The sequence below is a fragment of the Oncorhynchus tshawytscha genome, linkage group LG10 (assembly GCF_018296145.1).
Source record: "Oncorhynchus tshawytscha isolate Ot180627B linkage group LG10, Otsh_v2.0, whole genome shotgun sequence".
In the NCBI taxonomy this organism is placed as follows: Eukaryota; Metazoa; Chordata; class Actinopteri; order Salmoniformes; family Salmonidae; genus Oncorhynchus; species Oncorhynchus tshawytscha.
Genome location: NC_056438.1, coordinates 58,513,319 through 58,534,787, shown reverse-complemented (window position 1 = coordinate 58,534,787; position 21,469 = coordinate 58,513,319). Strand labels below are relative to the sequence as shown.

The window sequence follows — 21,469 nt, the reverse complement described above, 5'->3', positions numbered from 1 at the left end:
AATGCAAATAAACTAAAATTGGTCTTACCTCATTTTACCAGCATGTCACCTAGAGGTGAAATAACTCTAGATCACCTTTACTCCACACAAATCTGAAATCTGACCATAACTCTATCCTTCTGATTCCTGCTTACAAGCAAAAACTCAAACAGGAAGTACCAGTGATGTGCTCAATACAGAAGTGGTCCAATGAAGCAGATGCTTAGCTACAGGACTGTTTCGCTAGCACAGATGGGAATATGTTCCGGAATTCGTCCAATAACATTGAGGAGTTTACCACATCAGTCACCGGCTTCGTTAATAAGTGCATTGACAACATCATCCCCACAGTGATTGTATGTACAATATTAGTCAAAAGTTTGTACACACCTACTCATTTAAGGGTTTTTCTTTATTTTGATCGTAGCGGGATTTCTTATAAGTGTCTGGATTCGTGTCCCGCTCCTTGAAAGCGGCAGCTCTAGACTTTAGCTCAGTGGGGATGTTGCCTGTAATCCATGGCTTCTGGTTGGGATATGTACAGTACCAGTAAAACGTTTGGACACACCTACTCATTTCAGTGTTTTTCTTTATTTTGACTATTTTCTACATTTTAGAATAATAGTGAATACATCAAAACTATGAAATAACACATATGGAATCATGTAGTAACCAAAAAATATATTTTATATTTGAGATTCTTCAAAATAGCCAAGCTTTGCCTTAAATAGCCAAGCTTTGCCTTTGCACACTCTTGGCATTCTCTTAACCAGCTTAATTAGATAGTCACCTGGAATGCATTTCAATTAACACGTGTGTCTTGTTAAGTTCATTTGTGCAATTTCTTTCCTTCTTAATGTGTTTGAGCCAATCAATTGTGTTGTGACAAGGTAGGGGTAGTATAGTCGTGGCCAAAAGTTTTGAGAATGACACAAATATACATTTTCACAAAGTCTGCTGCCTCAATTTGTATGATGGCAATTTGCATATACTCCAGAATGTTATGAAGAGTGATCCGATGAATTGCAATTAATTCCAAAGTCCCTCTTTGCCACGCAAATGAACTGAATCCCCCCCCCAAAAGAATTCACTGCATTTCAGCCCTGCCACAAAAGGACCAGCTGACATCATGTCAGTGATTCTCTCGTTAACACAGGTGTGAGTGTTGACGAGGACAAGGCTGGAGATCACTCTGTCTATTTGAGGTCATTCCGTCCCTTGGAGGGGTGCGTCACTTGAGTGGGTTGAGTCACTGACGTGATCTTCCTGTCTGGGTTGCAGAGGATTGAGGTCTTGAAAAAGAAGGTTCAACACTGCAAATTTTGACTCTGCATCAACTTCATGTAATTGTCAATAAAAGCCTTTGACACTTGTGAAATGCTTGTAATTATATTTCAGTATTCCATAGTAACATCAGACAAAAATATCTAAAGACACTGAGGCAGCAGACTTTGTGAAAATTAATATTTGTGTCATTCTCTAAACCCTTTGGCCACGAGTGTATACAGAAGATCAGGAAACAGACTACAGTGTCAAATCTGCTGAATTGGAGAATCGCCTCTTGAATCGGGGCAACAGCGTTCAGGTCCCGAAAGATGCAGGTATAAGGGCTGGAATACTTGACAGAGAGAACTTGTTGCGAAGGTGAGTGCCTCTTGATACATCAGAGAGAATGTATTCTGTTACAAAATACAACACTGAAGCAGAGAACATTAAAAGAATAATTGAAAATAATTAGGGAATCATCCAAAGTGATATGCTACTACGCCAAGTCTTCCCTGAGCCACCAGTCATAAACTTTAAGAGATATCCGACCCTAATGACAAATTATTCCACAGTTATCTTCCTGGTGACTCTCAAAAAACTTTTAAATGTAACCAGAGCAACCATTGCAGTAATATTGTACAGAAGAAGTATTTTGTTGACACAGCTTCTAAAATTGTGTATTACGTCAGGCATTTCATTAACTGTAAAACCACTCATGTCATCTATAGATTGGAATGTCCACAGTGCAAGGTGTTCTACATTGGCCGGACAAAGAGACGCCTTCAAGACTGCTTAGTGGAACACAAGTACGCCATACGGGTAGGCAATGAAGATTACCCCATGGCAAGGCACTACAAGTCCTTATACCATGGCAAGCCTGCCCCTACAAGCTATGGGTATTGATCATGTTCCTGCCTCAATTAGACAGTTAAACAGTTAAACCAAAGGGAAAGTTTTTAGATTTACAAAGATATGGATTTACAAACTACAGGCCACTAAGTATCATGGTTTAAATTAAGATATGGATTTACAAGCTACAGGCCACTAAGTACCCTGGTTTAAATGAAGATATGGTTTTACAAACTACAGACCACTAAATACCCTGGTTTAAATGAAGATATGGATTTACAAACTACAGGCCACTAAGTACCCTGGTTTAAATGAAGATATGGTTTTACAAAGTACAGGCCACTAAGTACCCTCGTTTAAATGAAGATATGGATTTACAAACTACAGGCCACTAAATACCCTGGTTTAAATGAAGATATGGATTTACAAACTACAGGCCACTAAGTACCCTCGTTTAAATGAAGATATGGATTTACAAACTACAGGCCACTAAGTACCCTCGTTTAAATGAAGATATGGATTTACAAACTACAGGCCACTAAGTACCCTCGTTTAAATGAAGATATGGATTTACAAACTACAGGCCACTAAGTACCCTCGTTTAAATGAAGATATGGATTTCTCAACCTTCCTGTAGGGTAGTGATAGGTCCATTTGCCGTCATCTAGTGGACATTTTGCTCAATTTCCCTCAGCTATGTTTAGACTGTTGTTGTTCATGTTTGATGTGTTCGAGTGTACTATGGAATATATTGCTCTCTTATTCTTGACACTTCTCCTAGTCATATTTAAGGTTAGAACTATCTTTCTAGGCGTTCTGATACTTCTAGCTTGGAGTTGAATTTTTTGATAACATAGCTACAGTATTTAACTTTTTAATGTGTATAATATTGCTTACTAGGTGTGTCCAATCAATTTTGCAAAAGAGGACATTGTATTATTTCTTTGCACCCACTGACGAAGGCCATGCAGCTGAAACGCGTCAGATTATTAAAACTTTGTTTCTATTGAACATGCCATACAAATACAGACATTTTAATTAATTATATGAAGAGTGCCTTTGTCTTCCTTTCTTTTTAAGGTACACTTGTTAATTGACATGCATTCCAGGTGACTACCTCAAAGCTGGTTGAGAGAATGCAGTGTGCAAAGCTGTCATCAAGGCAAAAGGTGGCTACTTTGAAGAACCTCAAATATAAAATATATTTTGATTTGGTTAATACATGATACATGATTCCATATGTGTTATGTAATAGTTTTGATGTCTTCACTATTATTTTGCAATGTAGAAAATAGTAAAAATAAAGAAAAACCCTGAAATGAGTAGGTGTGTCCAAACTTTTGACTGGTACTGTACATGTCCCAACCAGAAGCCACAGATTACATGCAACATCCCCACTGAACTAAAGTCTAGAGCTGCCGCTTTCAAGGAGCGGGAAACTAATCCAGACACTTATAAGAAATCCTGCTACGATCTTTGACAAGCCATTAAACCCTCAAATATCAGTACAGGACTAAGATTGAATCCTACTACAATGGCTCTGACACTCGTTAGATGTGGCAAGGCTTGCAAACTATCACTGATTACAAAGGGAAACCCTGCTGTGAGCTGCCCAGTGACACAAGCCTATCAGATTAGCTAAATCCCTTCTATAACCACTATGATTATTATTTGACCCTGCTGGTCATTTATGAATGTTTTAACATCTTGAAAAACAATCTAGCCTTGTACTCTTATAATCTCCATTGGGACAGCCAGAAGAGGACTGGACAACCCTCAGAGCCTGGTTCCTCTCTAGGTTTCGTCCTAGGTTCCTTCTACATCTGCATTGCTTGCTTTTGGGGGTTTTAGGCTGGGTTTCTGTATAAGCACTTTGTGACATCTGCTGATGTAAAAAGGGCTTTATAAATACATTTGATTGATATGCTCGCATCAAGGCAAGCGACACTGAACTATGCATGAGAGCACCAGCTGTTCTGGACGACTGTGTTCTCATGCTCTCCGTAGCAGGGAAATTTGTGACTTGTTTTGGTAATCAGTGGCTGTATCGGAGGAGGAGTGGTTTCATTTATTTTCTGAATGTATTTCCCCAGCTTCTCAGGCTCAATCTCAGAGTGCTTCATTCTGTAGCTAGAGGACTCCTGATATCTCCAGGAGTGGTAAGTATAATTTATTTTGTCTTTATCTGTTGTGGTCTAGTACTATCTTTTTGCTAGCTAGGGCCATCTACTTTAAGTGCTACATGTCTTCCCAGTGGCCTACTTGGTGTGTGAACTGCTGACTGCTCATAATTTGAAGATAGTTGTGACACATCAACCAGGATCAAAGGGCAGGGCAATTTGTAAATTGTTTTGGTAATCAGTGGCCGTATTGGACAGGGAGTGATGTCACCTCTTCTAGGCAATCAGCAATTACTACAGGGAGGTGTGCTCTCCACCTCTGCTAGGCAATTAACAATTAGTGTTAGTTCTTCAGTTTCCCCTGATTTCTCAGTGGCAACTGTAAGCGACAGTCATGTCAGTGGCAGTTATGTTGTGAAACTAAGACCGTCGCCAAAACAAAGACTGTTCTGCAGAGTTATTCAAGGAAGGCTCCACACCACTCTCTTGTTTATCAACAAGGAATATGCATGATTTGACTCGGACAACATTTATACCAAATGCTTACTTGGTGGCAGTGGTTCATCGATGGTGGGGTAGTGATGAGAATCAGGACGCAGAGCAGGAAGCTGGCTAACTGGAGGATGACTGGAAGGTAAGGGACAATCTCCTATGGGATGACAAAAACAGGTCAGTCTACCCTAAGTTATCCAAACTACATCTCCAAATCTCAAGTTAGTATTCAGTGAGGAACTCAACTCACGTCCTATCCTCCCACTGGGCCCAGCCACGGGTGACTCTCCATTTCCCATGAAGCTCTGGGGGCTCTGGACCTGCGTGGATGGGGCCTCTTGCCATTGGGGCATGCCATCCCCTGGCTCCCTGCTCTCTGCCCTGCTCACCTCCATGTCCTCATCCTCTTGGGAGGAGAAAGCACTGCTCCCCTCAGATGTCCTGCTTGCAGCCAGTAGAGGTGCCCGGGTGTGGCCTACTCGGCCCTCGTAGCATGAGCTACTACAGCAGGGCTCCATGTCATCCTCGTCGGACACTCTCTGGTGACCCCTGACCTGGCCCTGGGGGTGGCGGCCCTTGCTGTCCAGCAGCAGGGCCAGGTCGGACAGACGCTCAATGGACAGGCTGCGGGGCAGGGTCCTCCTTGGGCCAGGGGTCAGGGGCTCGGCCTTCTCATCCTCTTCTGAGCCATCCTGGTCCCTGGGACTTAGCTGGTCAGGGCCTGGGTCTGGGTCTGGATCTGGGTCCAAGTCGGACTCCATCTCAGCCTCAGCCTGCTCTCCCTCCCCGTCCTCCTGGGTTTCTGGCTGGGCAGAGGGCAAGCTGTGGAGGAGGTGGTGGATGCGGATGTAGTGTGAGCGAGGGGTTTCAGGCTCCCCGCAAGCCGAGGCGATGACTGTCTCCAGCTCGGACACAGGCAGGGAGCAGGGCCGGTTCTTCCGTCTAGGGGTGGTCCTGACGCGCAGGGAGCAGCATTCCTCGTCTCCCTCTTCCTGCCCCACTGCCTGCTGTTCTGCTGGCCCTCGAGAGGCTCCAAACGCTGCACTCTCCATGTCCTGCTCTACAGCAGAGTGTACTGCAGAGCTGAACTGACCCTCTACTGGGGCACTTTCCACCCCCTCTGCCCACTCAGCCTCCTGCCCAATAGCCCTCTGCTCCTCTGGGACAGCAGGCTGAGGACTAGTGGGGGTCTGCTGGTCCCCTTCCTCACTGTTCTCCTCTACCGTGGGTAGCTTCTCTGCAGAAACAGCTACAGCCACAACCGCCTCCCCGTGGGCACCATGGACTTCTGGTTCGCTTGGTTCTGTTTTTAGGGCCTCGGCTCTGGAACAGCCAGGCCCTGAGTCTCCATCTCCATCTGTGGGCTGCTTTGAACTCGAAGGCCTTGCTGGATCCCCCTCCATTGGAGTGTCAGTATCTGTATCCCCTCCAATAGGGAGTTCTGGAGCTCCAGTATATTCCTCCTCATCCATGGGGAGTTCAGGAGCCCCCGGATCCAGGCTCATGGTGTCCTCTGCCTGGACTTGGGCCTGGGAGGACTGGCCTTCCCCTTGGTTCTCCTGCACAGCGGCACACTCAGGCTCCGTGCTGAGAGACATGTCCTCATCATCTGCAGGGGGAGAACAGAGCTCATTAACTCACAGTCAGGGGCCTGGCTATGACACAGTGGGGCATATCCACATTAACTCACACTCTTTTAACTCTTAATAGACTATTCTGTTTCTGCTATGGTATGTCAATAAATGTAAAATATTGTATAGACCGAAGCAGCATGACAATATGGCACATGACAATACCAGAATAATCAATGCTTAATATCTGCCTGTCCAAACCTAGATATGACAGTTGATATTTACAGACATACAGTAGATATTATATATTCTAATTGTCCTACCTCTGTATTAAGAAACAGACTAATTTAACCTAAATGAGAGGAAGAAGACAAACAGGATGTGAACAAACCTGGGTTCAAATACTATGTGTTTCTGTGAAAAACTTTGAGTTTTGATTGAGCCTACTGAGAGAACCAGATGGGTGGGGTTTGTAACGGTGGGACTATTCCCTGAGCTCCATTACGCCAGGCAAGTTTGATCAAGTGCAGATAAAGTGTTTGAAGGAAAACTAGTACTATTTGAACCCAGGTCTGGACGTGTGTGAGATGATGTGTGTGAGAGAAAAAGGAACCTGGATGAATGGAGGAAGTGATCTCAAATCTGAACTGCAGCTGTCCACTGACATGTTCCGTCGGCAGCCTTCGGCCCAGTGTGTAGCTGACCACACGGTCACTATGGAGGAGGAAAGAAAGAGGGGAGGGAGAGAGGAGAGGTGAGAGATAAAGAGAGGGGGTGAGAGAGGGAGAAAGGAAGACAAAGAACGGGAGGTGAACATAGGGTGAGCGATGAGGGAGAAGGGGGGATTCAAGAGGGAGACGTGTTACTTTATGATTCAACCCCCCCACATTTTGGTGTTTGCCCTGAATTAGAGGGCTCTTGTAAAGGGTTTCCAAAATATCAACTCATAAGCATTTGATTATCCTGATAATCCTATGAGCGTCCTGTTTATTCCTGAGCCATACCCAATAGCATGCTTCTCCAGTAGCCGCTGCACAGGCATGGACAGCTTGCCCAGGAAACGTTTGATGATGGGACGACTCTTGGCAAACTTATCTTTCACCTCGATCTCCAGAACGTCCGTGGGCAGAGACACAAAGTTGAAGCGCTGAGGAGAGCAAGAAAGACATAGAATCCATTTTTAAATGCCTGTATAGGGGCTGTGTGTAAGTATGCGTGTAGTGTTAGAGATGCGTGTCACTGTGAGATGCTTGTGTAGTTGTTAGTAGTATTGAAAACACTTGCAGCTACAGGAAACAAAGAGGGAGCTATCCATGGTGCTGAACTCAAAGTAAGACTAAGTATAACTTTGGAATGGAGGGAATAATACATATGACACAATGCATTACCCAACCATGTGTAACCTCAAATGACAGTGATGCCAAAATGTAAAGGTAAAGAAAAAATGAAACCTCTTTAAATTGGACATTTTAATTTAAATCATTTTTTAAATTCACCCTGTGATCTCTATAACAGATGAGCTATGAACTGGCATCCCTCCAGATATCTCTACATCTCTACATGAACTGACCTCTATGGTTGTAGCTTACTGTACTGTTCTGTAGTGTACTGTGCTGCTCTGTACTTGTAACAGAACATGAATGGCTCAGATATCACTGGCTCAGTATTACAGTAGATACAATATGTATGCAGTTAACCCCCTGCCTGCCTAAAGCATACAGCGAGCATGTTTGCATGCATTTTTTAAATCATTGTCCTAAATTGCAGGTCATATAGTAAAGGGATGTAAAAGTAGTCCATAATGTATACATACAATAGATATAGGATCTATGGTAGTGGTAGTAGCAATAGTAGAAGAGGCAGTAGCAGTGGAGGCTCCTCAGAGGATGAAAGGGAAGCCCATCCTCAGTGAATTTCATTTAAAAAAAATAGTGAAACAATTAAAAGGTTCCCTTACATTGGTACCCCAGGAAATTTGAGGTTTTATTACATACAGTCGGGAGGAACTACTGGATATAAAAGCAACGTCAACTCACCATCATAAAGACCAGAAATACGAAGCGGATCCTGTGTTTTGCCCACCACCCAGGACAATGGATCGGATCCCAGCCGGCAAACCAAAACAACGACGCCTTAAAAGGGGCAGACGAAGCGGTCTTCTGGTCAGGCTCCGGAGACGGGCACATCGCGCACCGCTCCCGAGCATACTACTCGCCAATGTCCAGTCTCTTACTACAAGTTTGATGAAATCCGAGCAAGGGTAGCATTCCAGAGAGACATCAGAGACTGTAACGTTCTTTGCTTCACAGAAACATGGCTCACTCGAGACACGCTCTCAGAGTCGGTACATCCAGCTGGTTTCCTCACGCATCACACCGAGAGAAACTAGCATCTTTCTGGTAGAAGAGGGGCGGGGGGGTATGCCTTATGATTAACGAGACGTGGTGTGATCATAACAACATACAGGAACTCAAGTCCTCCCTGTTCACCTGACTTAGAATTCCTCACAATCAAATGTCGACCGCATTATCTACCAAAAGAATTCTCTTCGATTATAATCACAGCCGCATATATTCCCCCCCAAGCATCGATGGCCCTGAACGGACTTTATTTGACTCTATGTAAACTGGAAACCACATATCCCGAGGCTGCATTCACTGTAGCTGTTTTTTTTTAACAAGGCTAATCTGAAAACAAGACTCCCTAAATTCTATCAGCATATCGATTGTGTTACTAGGGCTGGTAAAACCCTGGATTATTGTTATTCTAACTTCCACGACGCATGTAAGGCCCTCCCCCGCCCTCCTTTCGGAAAAGCTGACCACGACTCCATTTTGTTGCTTCCAGCCTACAGACAGAAACTAAAACAGGAAGCTCCCGCGCTCAGGTCTGTTCAATGCTGGTCCGACCAATCTGATTCCACACTTGAAGATTGTTTCGATCACGTGGATTGGGATATGTTCCGCATTGCGTCAAACAACAACAGTGACGAATACGCTGATTCGATGAGCGAGTTTATTAGCAAGTGCATCGGTGATGTCGTACCCACAGCACCTATTAAAACATACCCAAACCAGAAACCGTGGACTGATGACAGCATTCGCACAAAACAAAGCGCAAACCACTGCTTTTAACCAGGGCAAGGTGACCGGAAACATGACCGAATACAAACAGTGTAGCTATTCCCTCCGCAAGGCAATCAAACAAGCCAAGCGTCAGTATAGAGACAAAGTAGAGTCGCAATTCAACGGCTCAGACACAAGAGGTATGTGGCAGGGTCTACAGTCAATCAAGGATTACAAAAAGAAAACCAGCCCCGTCGTGGTCCAGGATGTCTTGCTCCCAGACAGACTAAACAACTTCTTTGCTCGCTTTGAGGTCAATACAGTGCCACTGACACGGCCCGCTACCAAAACCTCCCCTTCACTGCAGCCGACGTGAGTAAAACATTTAAATGTGTTAACCCTCGCAAGGCTGCAGGCCCAGACGGCATCCCCAGCCACGTCCTCAGAGCATGCGCAGACCAGCTGGCTGGTGTGTTTACGGACATATTCAATCAATTCTTATCCCAGGTGCATCAGTCTGCTGTTCCCACATGCTTTAAGAGGGCCACCATTGTTCCTGTTCCCAAAAAAGCTAAGGTAACTGAGCTAAACAACTACCGCCCCGTAGCACTCACTTCCGTCATCATGAAGTCCTTTGAGAGACTAGTCAAGGACCATATCACCTCCACCCTACCTGACACCCTAGACCCACTCCAATTTGCTTACCGCCCCAAAAGGTCCACAGACGACACAATCGCAATCGCAACCACAATGCACACTGGCCTAACCCATCTGGACAAGAGGAATACCTATGTGAGAATGCTGTTTATCGACTACAACTCAGCATTTAACACCATAGTACCCTCCAAACTCGTCATCAAGCTCGAGACCCTGGGTCTCGACCCCGCCCTGTGCAACTGGGTACTGGACTTCCTGACGGGCCGCCCCCAGTTGGTGAGAGTAGGTAACAACATCTCCACCCCTCTGATCCTCAACACTGGGGCCCCACAAGGGTGCGTTCTGAGCCCTCTCCTGTACTCCCTGTTCACCCACGACTGCGTGGCCATGCACGCCTTCAACTCAATCATCAAGTTTGCAGACGACAGTGGTAGGCTTGATTAACAACAACTACGAAACGGCCTACAGAGAGGAGGTGAGGGCCCTCGGAGTGTGGTGTCAGGAAAATAACCTCACACTCAACGTCAACAAAACAAAGGAGATGATCGTGGACATCAGGAAACAGCAGAGGGAGCACCCCCCTATCCACATCAACGGGACAGTAGTGGAGAGGGTAGTAAGTTTTAAGTTCCTCTGCGTACACATCACGGACAAACTGAATTGGTCCTCCCACACAGACAGCGTGGTGAAGAAGGCGCAGCAGCGCTTCTTCAACCACAGGAGGCTGAAGAAATTTGGCTTGTCACCAAAAGCACTCACAAACTTTTACAGATGCACAATCGAGAGCATCCTGTCGAGAGCAACTGCTCCACCCACAACCGTAAGGCTCTCCAGAGGGTAGAGAGGTCTGCACAATGCATCACCGTGAGAAAACTACCTGTCCTCCAGGACACTTACACCACCCGATGTCACAGGAAGGCCATAAAGATCATCAAGGACAACAACCACAGCCACTGCCTGTACACCCTGCTATCATCCAGAAGACGAGGTCAGTACAGGTGCATCAAAGCAGGGACCAAGGGACTGAAAAACAGCTTCTATCTCAAGGCCATCAGACTCTTAAACAGCCACCACTAACATTGAGTGGCTGCTGCAATTCCAGCCACTTTAATAATGGAAAAATTGATGTAAAAAATGTATCACTAGCCACTTTAAACAATGCCACTTAATATAATGTTTACATACCCTACATTACTAATCTCATATGTATATACTGTACTCTATACCATCTACTGCATCTTGCCATCTTTATGTAATACATGTATCACTAGCCACTTTAAACAATGCCACTTTTATATGTTTACATACCCTACATTATCTCATATGTATATACTGTACTCGATACCATCTACTGCATCTTGCCTATGCCGTTCTGTACCATCACTCATTCATATATCTTTATGTACATATTCTTCATCCCTTTACACTTGTGTGTGTGTATAAGGTAGTTGTTGTGAAATTGTTAGGTTAGATTACTTGTTGGTTATTACTGCATTGTCGGAACTAGAAGCACAAGCATTTCGCTACACTTGCATTAACATCTGCTAACCATGTGTATGTGACAAATAAAATTTGATATGATTTTAATTTGAGATAAAACTACACTAAATATATTCACGTCACCAAATAATTGATTAAAACACACTGTTTTGAATTAAGGTCTACAGTAGCCTCAAAAGCACTCTGTAGGGTAGCTCCATGGTGTAGCCGGAGGACAACTAGTTCCCATCCTCCTCTGGGTACATTGACTTCAATACAAAACCTAGGAGGCTCGTGGTTCTCACCTCCTTCCATAGACTTCAAAGTAATTATTACAACTTCCGGAGGACGTCCTCCAACCTATCAGAGCTATTGCAGCATGAACTGACATGTTGTCCACCCAATCAAAGGATCAGAGAATGAATTTTAGTACTGAAAGCATAAGCTACAACTAGATGGAACTGCAGTGCATAAAATGTGGTGAGTAGTTGACTCAAAGAGAGAGAGGGAGAGCGGGAGAGAGGGAGAGAGAGAAAATAGTGGAACAGTTTTTAACAAATACAATTCTTCAAAAATGAAGCAGAAGCAAGAGAAAGAGAGATTTTAAAACTTTCACCTAGCTAGCAAATGCAGCTAGCTAGCTAGTTTAGCCTACTCAAACAGAGAGGGATGCTACAGTATGTTACCTAGCTCACTATGGCTATCCAACACTGGAGCTCTTCCAAGTCAAGGTAAGCTTTACGTTTAATTCATTTATTGCCACCAGGGTCCGCCGGTAAAATTGCTAAACTGCTTGCAAACTGTACACTGTAATGCATGATTGTAGCGGGTTTACTAACGCGTTAGTTCTAGTAGCTATGTTGACTTGACGCCAGCTAATATGGTGACAATGATGTAGGCTGTGTGTGGTGGTTATGATATGAAGGTTTGGCTTGGAAAAGTTTTAATGCCTGGACACAGACAACTGACGTGTTGTGCACTGAAGTCTACAAGCGAAGCGAAAAGGTGAGAGGAGGAGAGAGAGTAGATGCGAGAAGGAATTTTACAACAATCTGGCTGCTATGAAAGTGAACTGTGTTTGCATGTGATCAGGGGTGTATTCATTCCACCGATTCTGTTGAAAAATGTTTCTTAAAAAGAAGCCAACGGAAAGAAACGGAGATTAACATACCTGAATTCGTCCAATAGAAATTTGTTTGCAACTGTTGGACTAATGATTACACCCTAAATCAGCTACATGCAGGCAATATTGTGCAAGGCGGTATTGAATATGTCCATGTCTGTCACCTTGATTACTCAAATTTCTTTGCACCTACATTGTAAACTTTGATTCATAGGCTAGGTTGTAGCAACCTCATGATGGGGAATGATAGGGAACATTTAAGTATCATGTAGTAAGTAGCCTAAACCTATCCATGTTACATTAAGCTGAGTAAATGGAATATGAATGAGTCATCTAATATGCTGCAATAGAAATAAGACCATGCTCATAAATGTATCATACGCCTCATCTTAAACGGCACAGACCGCCATCGGGCGGTAGTCATACTAATCATGGATTATACCACCACTCTCCAAGTTACTAGTGTGTTAGTGTGATGATTCAAGGTCAGTGTATTCTGAACCTGCAGCATCATCACAAGCAGACAGGCCTAGCTGCATGGGCCAATGACTGTAGGGGAATGGGCCTGTGTTAGTTATTATCAGGATGATTGACTTTTACTGTAGGCCACAGGCTGTAATGTAATGGCTGGGTGAGTCTAGACTAATTGTTCAACCCAAACAATGATTCACAAGTGAAGAGAGATTCCTTAATTTAACCCCTAGAGTTGGTGTCCGCACCCCCGCGGATATCAAATCAGCATAATAAAAAACTCACAATAAACGTCTGTTTTAAACTAGAGATATCTGGCTCTCACAAACACACAAATAACCTGGGCAAAGTGTCAAAAACATGAAAGGCTAATAGTAAAATGTTAAAGTAAACCAACCGATAGTAGACAAATCAGGCAAATCTTAGTCATAAGGCATATTGGGACAAGAGAGGTTTGTCTCAGTGACTTTATGTGCTAGCTAACATAAATTGATGTCCATGTTCTGCAGATAGCATGTACGTGCATACAGTGCCTTCGGAAAGTATTAGGCCCCTTGACCTTTTCCACATTTTGTTACAACCTTAATCTAAAATTTATGAAATTGTTTTTTTCCCTCATCAATCTACACACAAATCAAATCAAATTTATTTATATAGCCCTTCGTACATCAGCTGATATCTCAAAGTGCTGTACAGAAACCCAGCCAAAAACCCCAAACAGCAAGCAATGCAGGTGTAGAAGCACGGTGACTAGGAAAAACTCCCTAGAAAGGCCAAAACCTAGGAAGAAACCTAGAGAGGAACCAGGCTATGTGGGGTGGCCAGTCCTCTTCTGGCTGTGCCGGGTGGAGATTATAACAGAACATGGCCAAGATGTTCAAATGTTCATAAATGACCAGCATGGTCGAATAATAATAAGGCAGAACAGTTGAAACTGGAGCAGCAGCACAGTCAGGTGGAAGTTGAAACTGGAGCAGCAGCATGGCCAGGTGGACTGGGGACAGCAAGGAGTCATCATGTCAGGTAGTCCTGGGGCATGGTCCTAGGGCTCAGGTCAGTTGAAACTGGAACAGCAGCATGGCCAGGTGGACTGGGGACAGCAAGGAGTCATCATGTCAGGTAGTCCTGGGGCATGGTCCTAGGGCTCAGGTCCTCCGAGAGAGAGAAAGAAAGAGAGAAGGAGAGAATTAGAGAACGCACACTTAGATTCACACAGGACACCGAATAGGACAGGAGAAGTACTCCAGATATAACAAACTGACCCCAGCCCCCCGACACATAAACTACTGCAGCATAAATACTGGAGGCTGAGACAGGAGGGGACAGGAGACACTGTGGCCCCAGCCGAGGACACCCCCGGACAGGGCCAAACAGGAAGGATATAACCCCACCCACTTTGCCAAAGCACAGCCCCTCCACACACAATCCCCATAATGACAATGCAAAACCATTTTTTGTTGTTGTTGCTGATTTATAAAAATATAAAAAAGGGATTTTCATAAGTATCCCGACCTTTTACTCAGTACTTTATTGAGGCACCTTTGGCAGCTATTACAGCCTTGAGTCTTCGTGGGTATGGCGCTACACGCTTGGCACACCTGTATTTGGGGAGTTTCTCCCATTCTTCTCCAAAGATCCTCACAAGCTCTGTCAGGTTGGATGGGGAGCATTGTTGCACAGCTATTTTCAGGTCTCTCCAGAGATGTTCGATCAGGTTCACGTCCGGGCTCTGGCTGGGCCACTTAAGGACATTCAGAGACTTGTTTTCTGAAGCCACTCCTGCGTTATCTTGGCTGTGTGCTTAGAGTCGTTGTCCTGTTGGAAGGTTAACCTTCGCCCCAGTCTGAGGTCCTGAGTGCTCTGGAGCAGGTTTTCATCAAAGATCTCTCTGTACTTTGCTCCGTTCATCGTTGTCTCGATCCTGACTAGTTTCGCAATCCCTGCCGCTGAACAACATCCCCACAGCATGATGTTGCCACCACCATGCTTCACCGTAGGGATGGTGCCAGGATTCCTCCAAACGTGACGCTTGGCATTCAGGGAAAATAGTTCAAGCTTGATTTCATCTTACAAGAGAATCTTGTTTCTCATGGTCTGAGAGTCTTTTGGTGCCTTTTGACAAACTCCATGTGGGCTGTCATGTGCCTTTTTTACTAAGGAGGGGCTTCCGTCTGGCAACTCTACCATAAAGCCCTGATTGGTGGAGTGCTGCAGAGATGGTTGTCATTCTGGAAGGTTTACCCATCTCCACAGAGGAACTCTAGAGCTCTGTCAGAGTGACCATCGGGATCTTGGGCACCTACCTGACCAAGGTCGCTTTCCTCCGATTGCTCAGTTTCGCTGGGTGGCCAGTTCTAGGAAGAGTCTTGGTGGTTCCCAACTTCTTCCATTTAAGAATGATGGAGGCCATTGTGTTCTTGAGGACCTTCAATGCTGCAGACATTTTTTTCTAACCTACCCTAGATCAGTGCCTCGACACAATCCTGTCTCTGAGTTCTACGGAAAATTTATTTGACTTCATGGCTTGGTTTTTGCTCTGACATGCACTGTCAACTGCGGGACCTTATATAGAGAGGTGTGTGCCTTTCCAATCATGTCCAATCAATTGAATTTACCACAGGTGGATTAAGTTGTAGAAACATCTCAAGGATGATGAATTTCGAGTCAATTTCGAGTCTCATAGCAAACGGTCAGAATATTTACAGTATGTACAGTGGAAGTCGGACGTTTACATACACCTTAGCCAAAAACATTTAAACTCAGTTTTTCACAATTCCTGACGTTAATCCTCGTAAATATTCCCTGTTTTAGGTCAGTTAGGATTACCACTTTATTTTAAGAATGTGAAATGTCAGAATAATAGAGTGATTTATTTCAGCTTTTATTTATTTCATCACATTCTCAGTGGGTTTACATACACTCAATTAGTATTTGGTAGCATTGCCTTTAAATTGTTTAACTTGGGTCAAACGTTTTGGGTAGCCTTCCACAAGCTTCCCACAATAAGTTGGGTGAATTTTGGCCCATTCCTCCGAACAGAGCTGGTGTAACTGGGTCAAGTTTGTAGGCCTCCTTGCTCGCACACTCTTTTTCATTTCTGCCCACAAATTTTCAATCGGATTGAGGTCAGGGCTTTGTGATGGCCACTCCAATACCTTGACTTTGTTGTCCTGAAGCCATTTTACCACAACTTTGGAAGTATGCTTGGCGTCATTGTCCATTTGCGACCAAGCTTTTACTTCCTGACTGATGTCTTGAGATGTTGCTTCAATGTATCCACATAATTTTCCGTCCTTATGACGCCATCTATTTTGTGAAGTCTACCAGTCCCTCTTGCCACAAAGCACCCCCACAAGATGATGCTGCCACCCCCGTACTTCACGGATGGGATGGTATTCTTCGGCTTGCAAGCCTCCCCCTTTTTCCTCCAAACATAATGATGATAATTATTTTTGTTTCATCAGACCAGAGGACATTTCTCCAAAAAGTACGACCTTTGTCCCCATGTGCAGTTGCAAACTGTAGTCTGGCTTTTTTTATGGAGGTTTTGGAGCAGTGGCTTCTTCCTTGCTGAGCGGCCTTTCAGGTTATGTCGATATAGGACTCGTTTTACTGTGGATATAGATACTTTTGTACCTGTTTCCTCCAGCATCTTCACAAGGTCCTTTGCTGTTGTTCTGGGATTGATTTGCACTTTTTGCACCAAAGTATGTTCATCTCTATGAGACAGAATGTGTCTCCTTCCTGAGCAGTATGACGGCTGCGTGGTCCCATGGTGTTGATACTTACTATTGTTTGTACAGATGAACGTGGTACCTTCAGGCATTTGGAAACTGCTCCCAAGGATGAACCAGACTTGTGGAGGTCTACAATTGTTTTTCCTGAGGTCTTGGCTGATTTCTTTTGATTTTTCCATGATGTCAAGCAAAGAGGCACTGAGTTTGAAGGTAGGCCTTGAAATACATCCACAGGTACACCTCCAAATGACTCAAATGATGTCAATTAGCCTATCAGAAGCTTCTAAAGCCATGACATCCTTTTCTGGAATTTTCCAAGCTGTTTAAAGGCAGTCAACGTAGTGTATGTAAACTTCTGCCCCACTGGAATTGTGATACAGTGAAATAATCTGTCTGTAAACAATTATTGGAAAAATTACTTGTGTCATGCACAAAGAAGATGTCGTAACCGATTTGCCAAAACTATCGTTTGTTAACAAGAAATTTGGGAAGTGGTTGAAAAATGAGTTTTAATGACTCCAGCCTAGGTGTAGGTAATCTTCCAACTTCAACGGTAAATAAATTAGCAAAAAATGTGCTAAAAATATCTAAATACCCGTTTTCGCTTTGTCATTATGGGCTATTGAGTGTAGATGGCTGAGGGTTACTATTTTTTTCAATCCATTTTAGAATAAGGCTGTAACGCATCAAAATATGGAAAACATCAAGGGGTCTGAATACTTCCCGAAGGCACTGTATGTGTCTGGATGGAACAGCACATGTTATAAAGAGGCCTTAATAATGGATCAATTAATCGAAGCGCCACAGCCGGTACCCATCGTTAACCTTTGGAAACGAAGGTTGCCTCGTGCTGCTGCCCCATGAACAACACCCAGAAATAAAATTCAGCTTCAGCATTATGTTTATGCAAGAACGAAGAATGGTATGAGAAATAAATATTAATTTGTGATTGCAGCATACAGTCATGTGATGTGATTCTGGAGCCCTATAGGAAGATGGAGTGTCTACATCCCAAATAGTACCCTAGTCCCTATATAGTGCACTACTTTTGACCAGAGTGGGTTGTGGTAAAGATAAGTGCACTGTAAAGGGAATAGGGTGCTATTTGGGAGACAGGGGGAGATCTATTATTGAAAAGTGTTTCAGCTGCTGAGAATAGAACATGACGATGGTGTGAGGCTGTTTGCATTCCAAATGGCACCCTATTCCTTATATAGTAGATGGGCGCTGGTCAAAAGTAGTGCACTAGGAAATAGGGTGCCATTTGGGATGCACAGTGTGCCTGAGAGGCAGAAAGCTGGTGCTGGTGGGGTGCTGTGGTTTATATATAACCCTGGCCTGTACTGATGTGTGCCCTTACCTGTACTCCCATGACTCTCTCTGTCAGGGAGTCTTGAGGGAGCGAAGGAAGGCTGCGGCTGATCTGAATATCAAACAGGGGAGGGTGAGGGAGTAGGGTGCACTTTTCCGCTGCCTTCAGCCTTCCTCACAGAAGCCCTGGATAATTTCAAGGTACAAGAGGGAGACACGAAGAGGGAGGGACCTATTCTATTAGCTAAACTCTTCATTATACAGTCAGATCCAGCATGAAGCCACCAGAAACCATCACCGCAGGTGTCATACCTCCCCTTATCCATACTGATAATTTCCAAGAATACAGAGTGGCACTGCTATATCCTTCCCCTCAATATAATGAAGGGGTGTTGATACTGTACCAAAGCAGAGCTGGGTCCGTGACACATTTCCTGCCCTTTCAGGGCGACACCACATAATTGAACCATTAGCTAAATGAGTACCGATAACCCAGTAATAGCCTATTATAGGGAGAGAGAGGTGATTTTTACCAGCATGGTAATAAAAGAGGATTATCACATGAGGAAACTCTGAGTCATGGTGTAAATGTATAATTCATACATTATAAATTATAATGCATTTTGACTGTTCTTGTCCTTGAAATAGCTTTCGAAACCGAAGCCCCTGAATCAGAAGGAGACATTGTCTGCTGAGTAAAGGAAGTGGAAGAAGGGTAATAATGAAGAATATAAAGAGGCAGGGAAGGAGGGAGGGAGGGAATACTGCTGTGTTCAGGAGGAGGAGATACAGGCAGGGAGGGAGGGAGTACTGCTGTGTTCAGGAGGAGGAGATACAGCCAGGGAGGGGAATAACCCTCCCTAAACAAGTCAAATGTTAATAAGCCTACTGCCTGCCAGTCCCTCAAATGTCTTTTCCCTTCCCTCTCTCCAAGAGACATGTAAAATAAAATTCCTCCTCTTTCCCACTTATCCTCCTACCCCCTCTACCTTCCTCTACTCTCTCTCTCTCTCGCTCCCTCTCTGTCTATCTCTGCCTGCCTGCGTGCCTGCCTGTTTGACCAATTTTCCGACTGTCTGCCCTCCAAAGCACTCTCCTCATTAGCAGTGTAAATGTAAATCCCCCCATGATGAGGAGGAGGAACACAGCGGATGGATTTAATGAGATCTCAGCATCCCTTACAATACACATTGTTCCTCAAATTAATATCGCTCACCAAACAACACTGTGACATTCATACACACTCACTGAATGTACAAAATATTAGGAACACCTTTCTAATAGTACGTTCCACCCCTTTTTGCCATCAGAACAGCCTCAATTCGTCAGGCATGGACTCTACAAGGTGTGAACGCGTTCCACAGGGACGCTGGCCCATGTTAACTCCAACGATTCCCGCCCATGTTGACTCCAATGCTTCCTGCCCATGTTGACTCCAATGCTTCCACAGTTGTGTCAAGTTGGCTGGATGTCCTTTGGGTGGTGGACTATTCTTGATACACACAGGAAACTGTTGAGCGTGAAAAACCCAGCAGCGTTGCAGTTCTTAACATACTCAAACCAGTGTGCCTGGCACCTACTAACATACCCTGTTCAAAGGCACTTAAATCTTTTGTCTTGCCCATTCACCCTCTGAATGGCAATCATACACAGTTCATGTCTCAATTGTCTCAAGGCTTAAAAATCGTTCTTTAAACTGTCTCCTCCCCGTCATCTACAATGATTGAAGTGGATTTAACAGGTGACATCAATAATTTACATTTTTATTTATTATATTTAACCTTTATTTAACTAGACAAGCCAATAAGAGATAATAGCTTTCACCTGAGCTGTGTTCAAATACTCATACTAACTGCACTAACCGTACTATATGTGACTTGAATTGAGTATATCGTGAATTGAGTATATAGTTATTGGTCATAGCATGGATATAGTTAGTATGCCAAAAGTTCACGGATGTCGAACTAAATTCGCCAAAATACGAAGTATACAAGCAGTGGACACTATTTCAGTGCTTTTAGGGACCATAATGCAATTCTTCAGAAAATGGGCATGGCTTCACAACATTTTCAGATTTGTAGAAAATAGCGGAAAATATACAGCCGAAGCAAAGAAGTCCAACAAGAGCGGATACAAACTCATTGCTTTAACTAATTATGTCAAATGTTAAGAAAATGTTGAGCAATGTAACAAAGTAATGCCTTTCAAATGAGTTACATTGCATGTTATGTTGGTTGACAATTTGTTAGCTATGCTATCCTTATGAACCGCATAGCATTACAGCAGCATCTACCGGTATGTTAGCTAGTTACCTAACATTAGTTGGCTACTAATACATCGAACTTGCAATGCAGTATATTAACTATATGCTATCTAACCAACTACCCAACATTTATTGACTTGATTAGTCACACAATTCTTAGCTAAGTGGTATAGTCATTTTGCGTTTAAATGGACATGGTTAATTCTGGCTATCTACTCAGATTTCAGAGGACTCTCCCGCAGAATAACTGATACATTTACAAACGCTTAACACCCATTGAATATGGCGGTGTCTGTAAACTTCGGCAAAAAAAAAAGCAATTACATTTTTGCCAGCGGCACAGTTACAGTCACCAACGCTCTGGATAACATGAAAACAGCCTAACCAGCTCTGCTAGGGCAAGTAAAATGGTTAGAGTGGGGTGTTTTCTCATTTGTTTCTGGAAGTATATAGTCAACGTTAGCCAGTTAACTTGGCTGCTTGACTACAATTGAACGCTCCGAGAGCGAAAAGCTCTAAATTTACGAACGGACAATCTGACAATGTTCTGGATTTACGAACACCCAGAGTGCACTCTGCCACACCAGATTGAATTTACAAACACACCGAAAATCATAAAATATTTAGCTAGTCATTTGATATGCTAACAAGCTAGCACGAGGTTGCATAGCAACAGCATCAACTTCCAGTAGACAGGCGAAGCTCTAGTACGCTCAACTGAAACAATACCGTTCGCTTACTGTATACTAAAATGAACTAATAGTATGTAGTATATACTCATTAAGTATGTAGTATACGGTATAGGTATTCGAACACAGCCCTGGATTCACCTGGTCAGTCTATGTCATGGAAAGAGTGGGTGTTCCTAATGTTTTGTGCACTCATTGTATTTTTTTTTTAAGTATACAGTGCCTTCGGAAAGGATTCACATCCCTTGACATTTTCTAAAATGGATTAAGTAAAACATTTCCTCAGCAGTCTACAAACAATACCCAATACAAAGCGAAAACAGGTTTTTAGACATTTTTGCTAATGTATTCAGACCCTTTGCTATGAGAATCGAAATTGAGCTCAGGTATATCCTGT

General features: G+C 43.7%; 1 protein-coding gene across 1 annotated transcript in view; it reads right to left on the bottom strand.

Annotated features, from left to right (window-relative positions):
• The window catches only part of LOC112260525 (E3 ubiquitin-protein ligase HECW1-like), a 61,186-nt gene that overhangs the window by 18,836 nt on the left and 20,881 nt on the right, over positions 1–21,469 (bottom strand). The window contains exons 7-10 of the mRNA XM_024435701.2: positions 7,282–7,424; positions 6,891–6,991; positions 4,957–6,315; positions 4,762–4,863 (exon numbers count right to left, since the gene is read on the bottom strand). Coding sequence (XP_024291469.1) covers positions 4,762–4,863; positions 4,957–6,315; positions 6,891–6,991; positions 7,282–7,424 — 1,705 coding nt within the window. The remainder of the gene's footprint in view (positions 1–4,761; positions 4,864–4,956; positions 6,316–6,890; positions 6,992–7,281; positions 7,425–21,469) is intronic.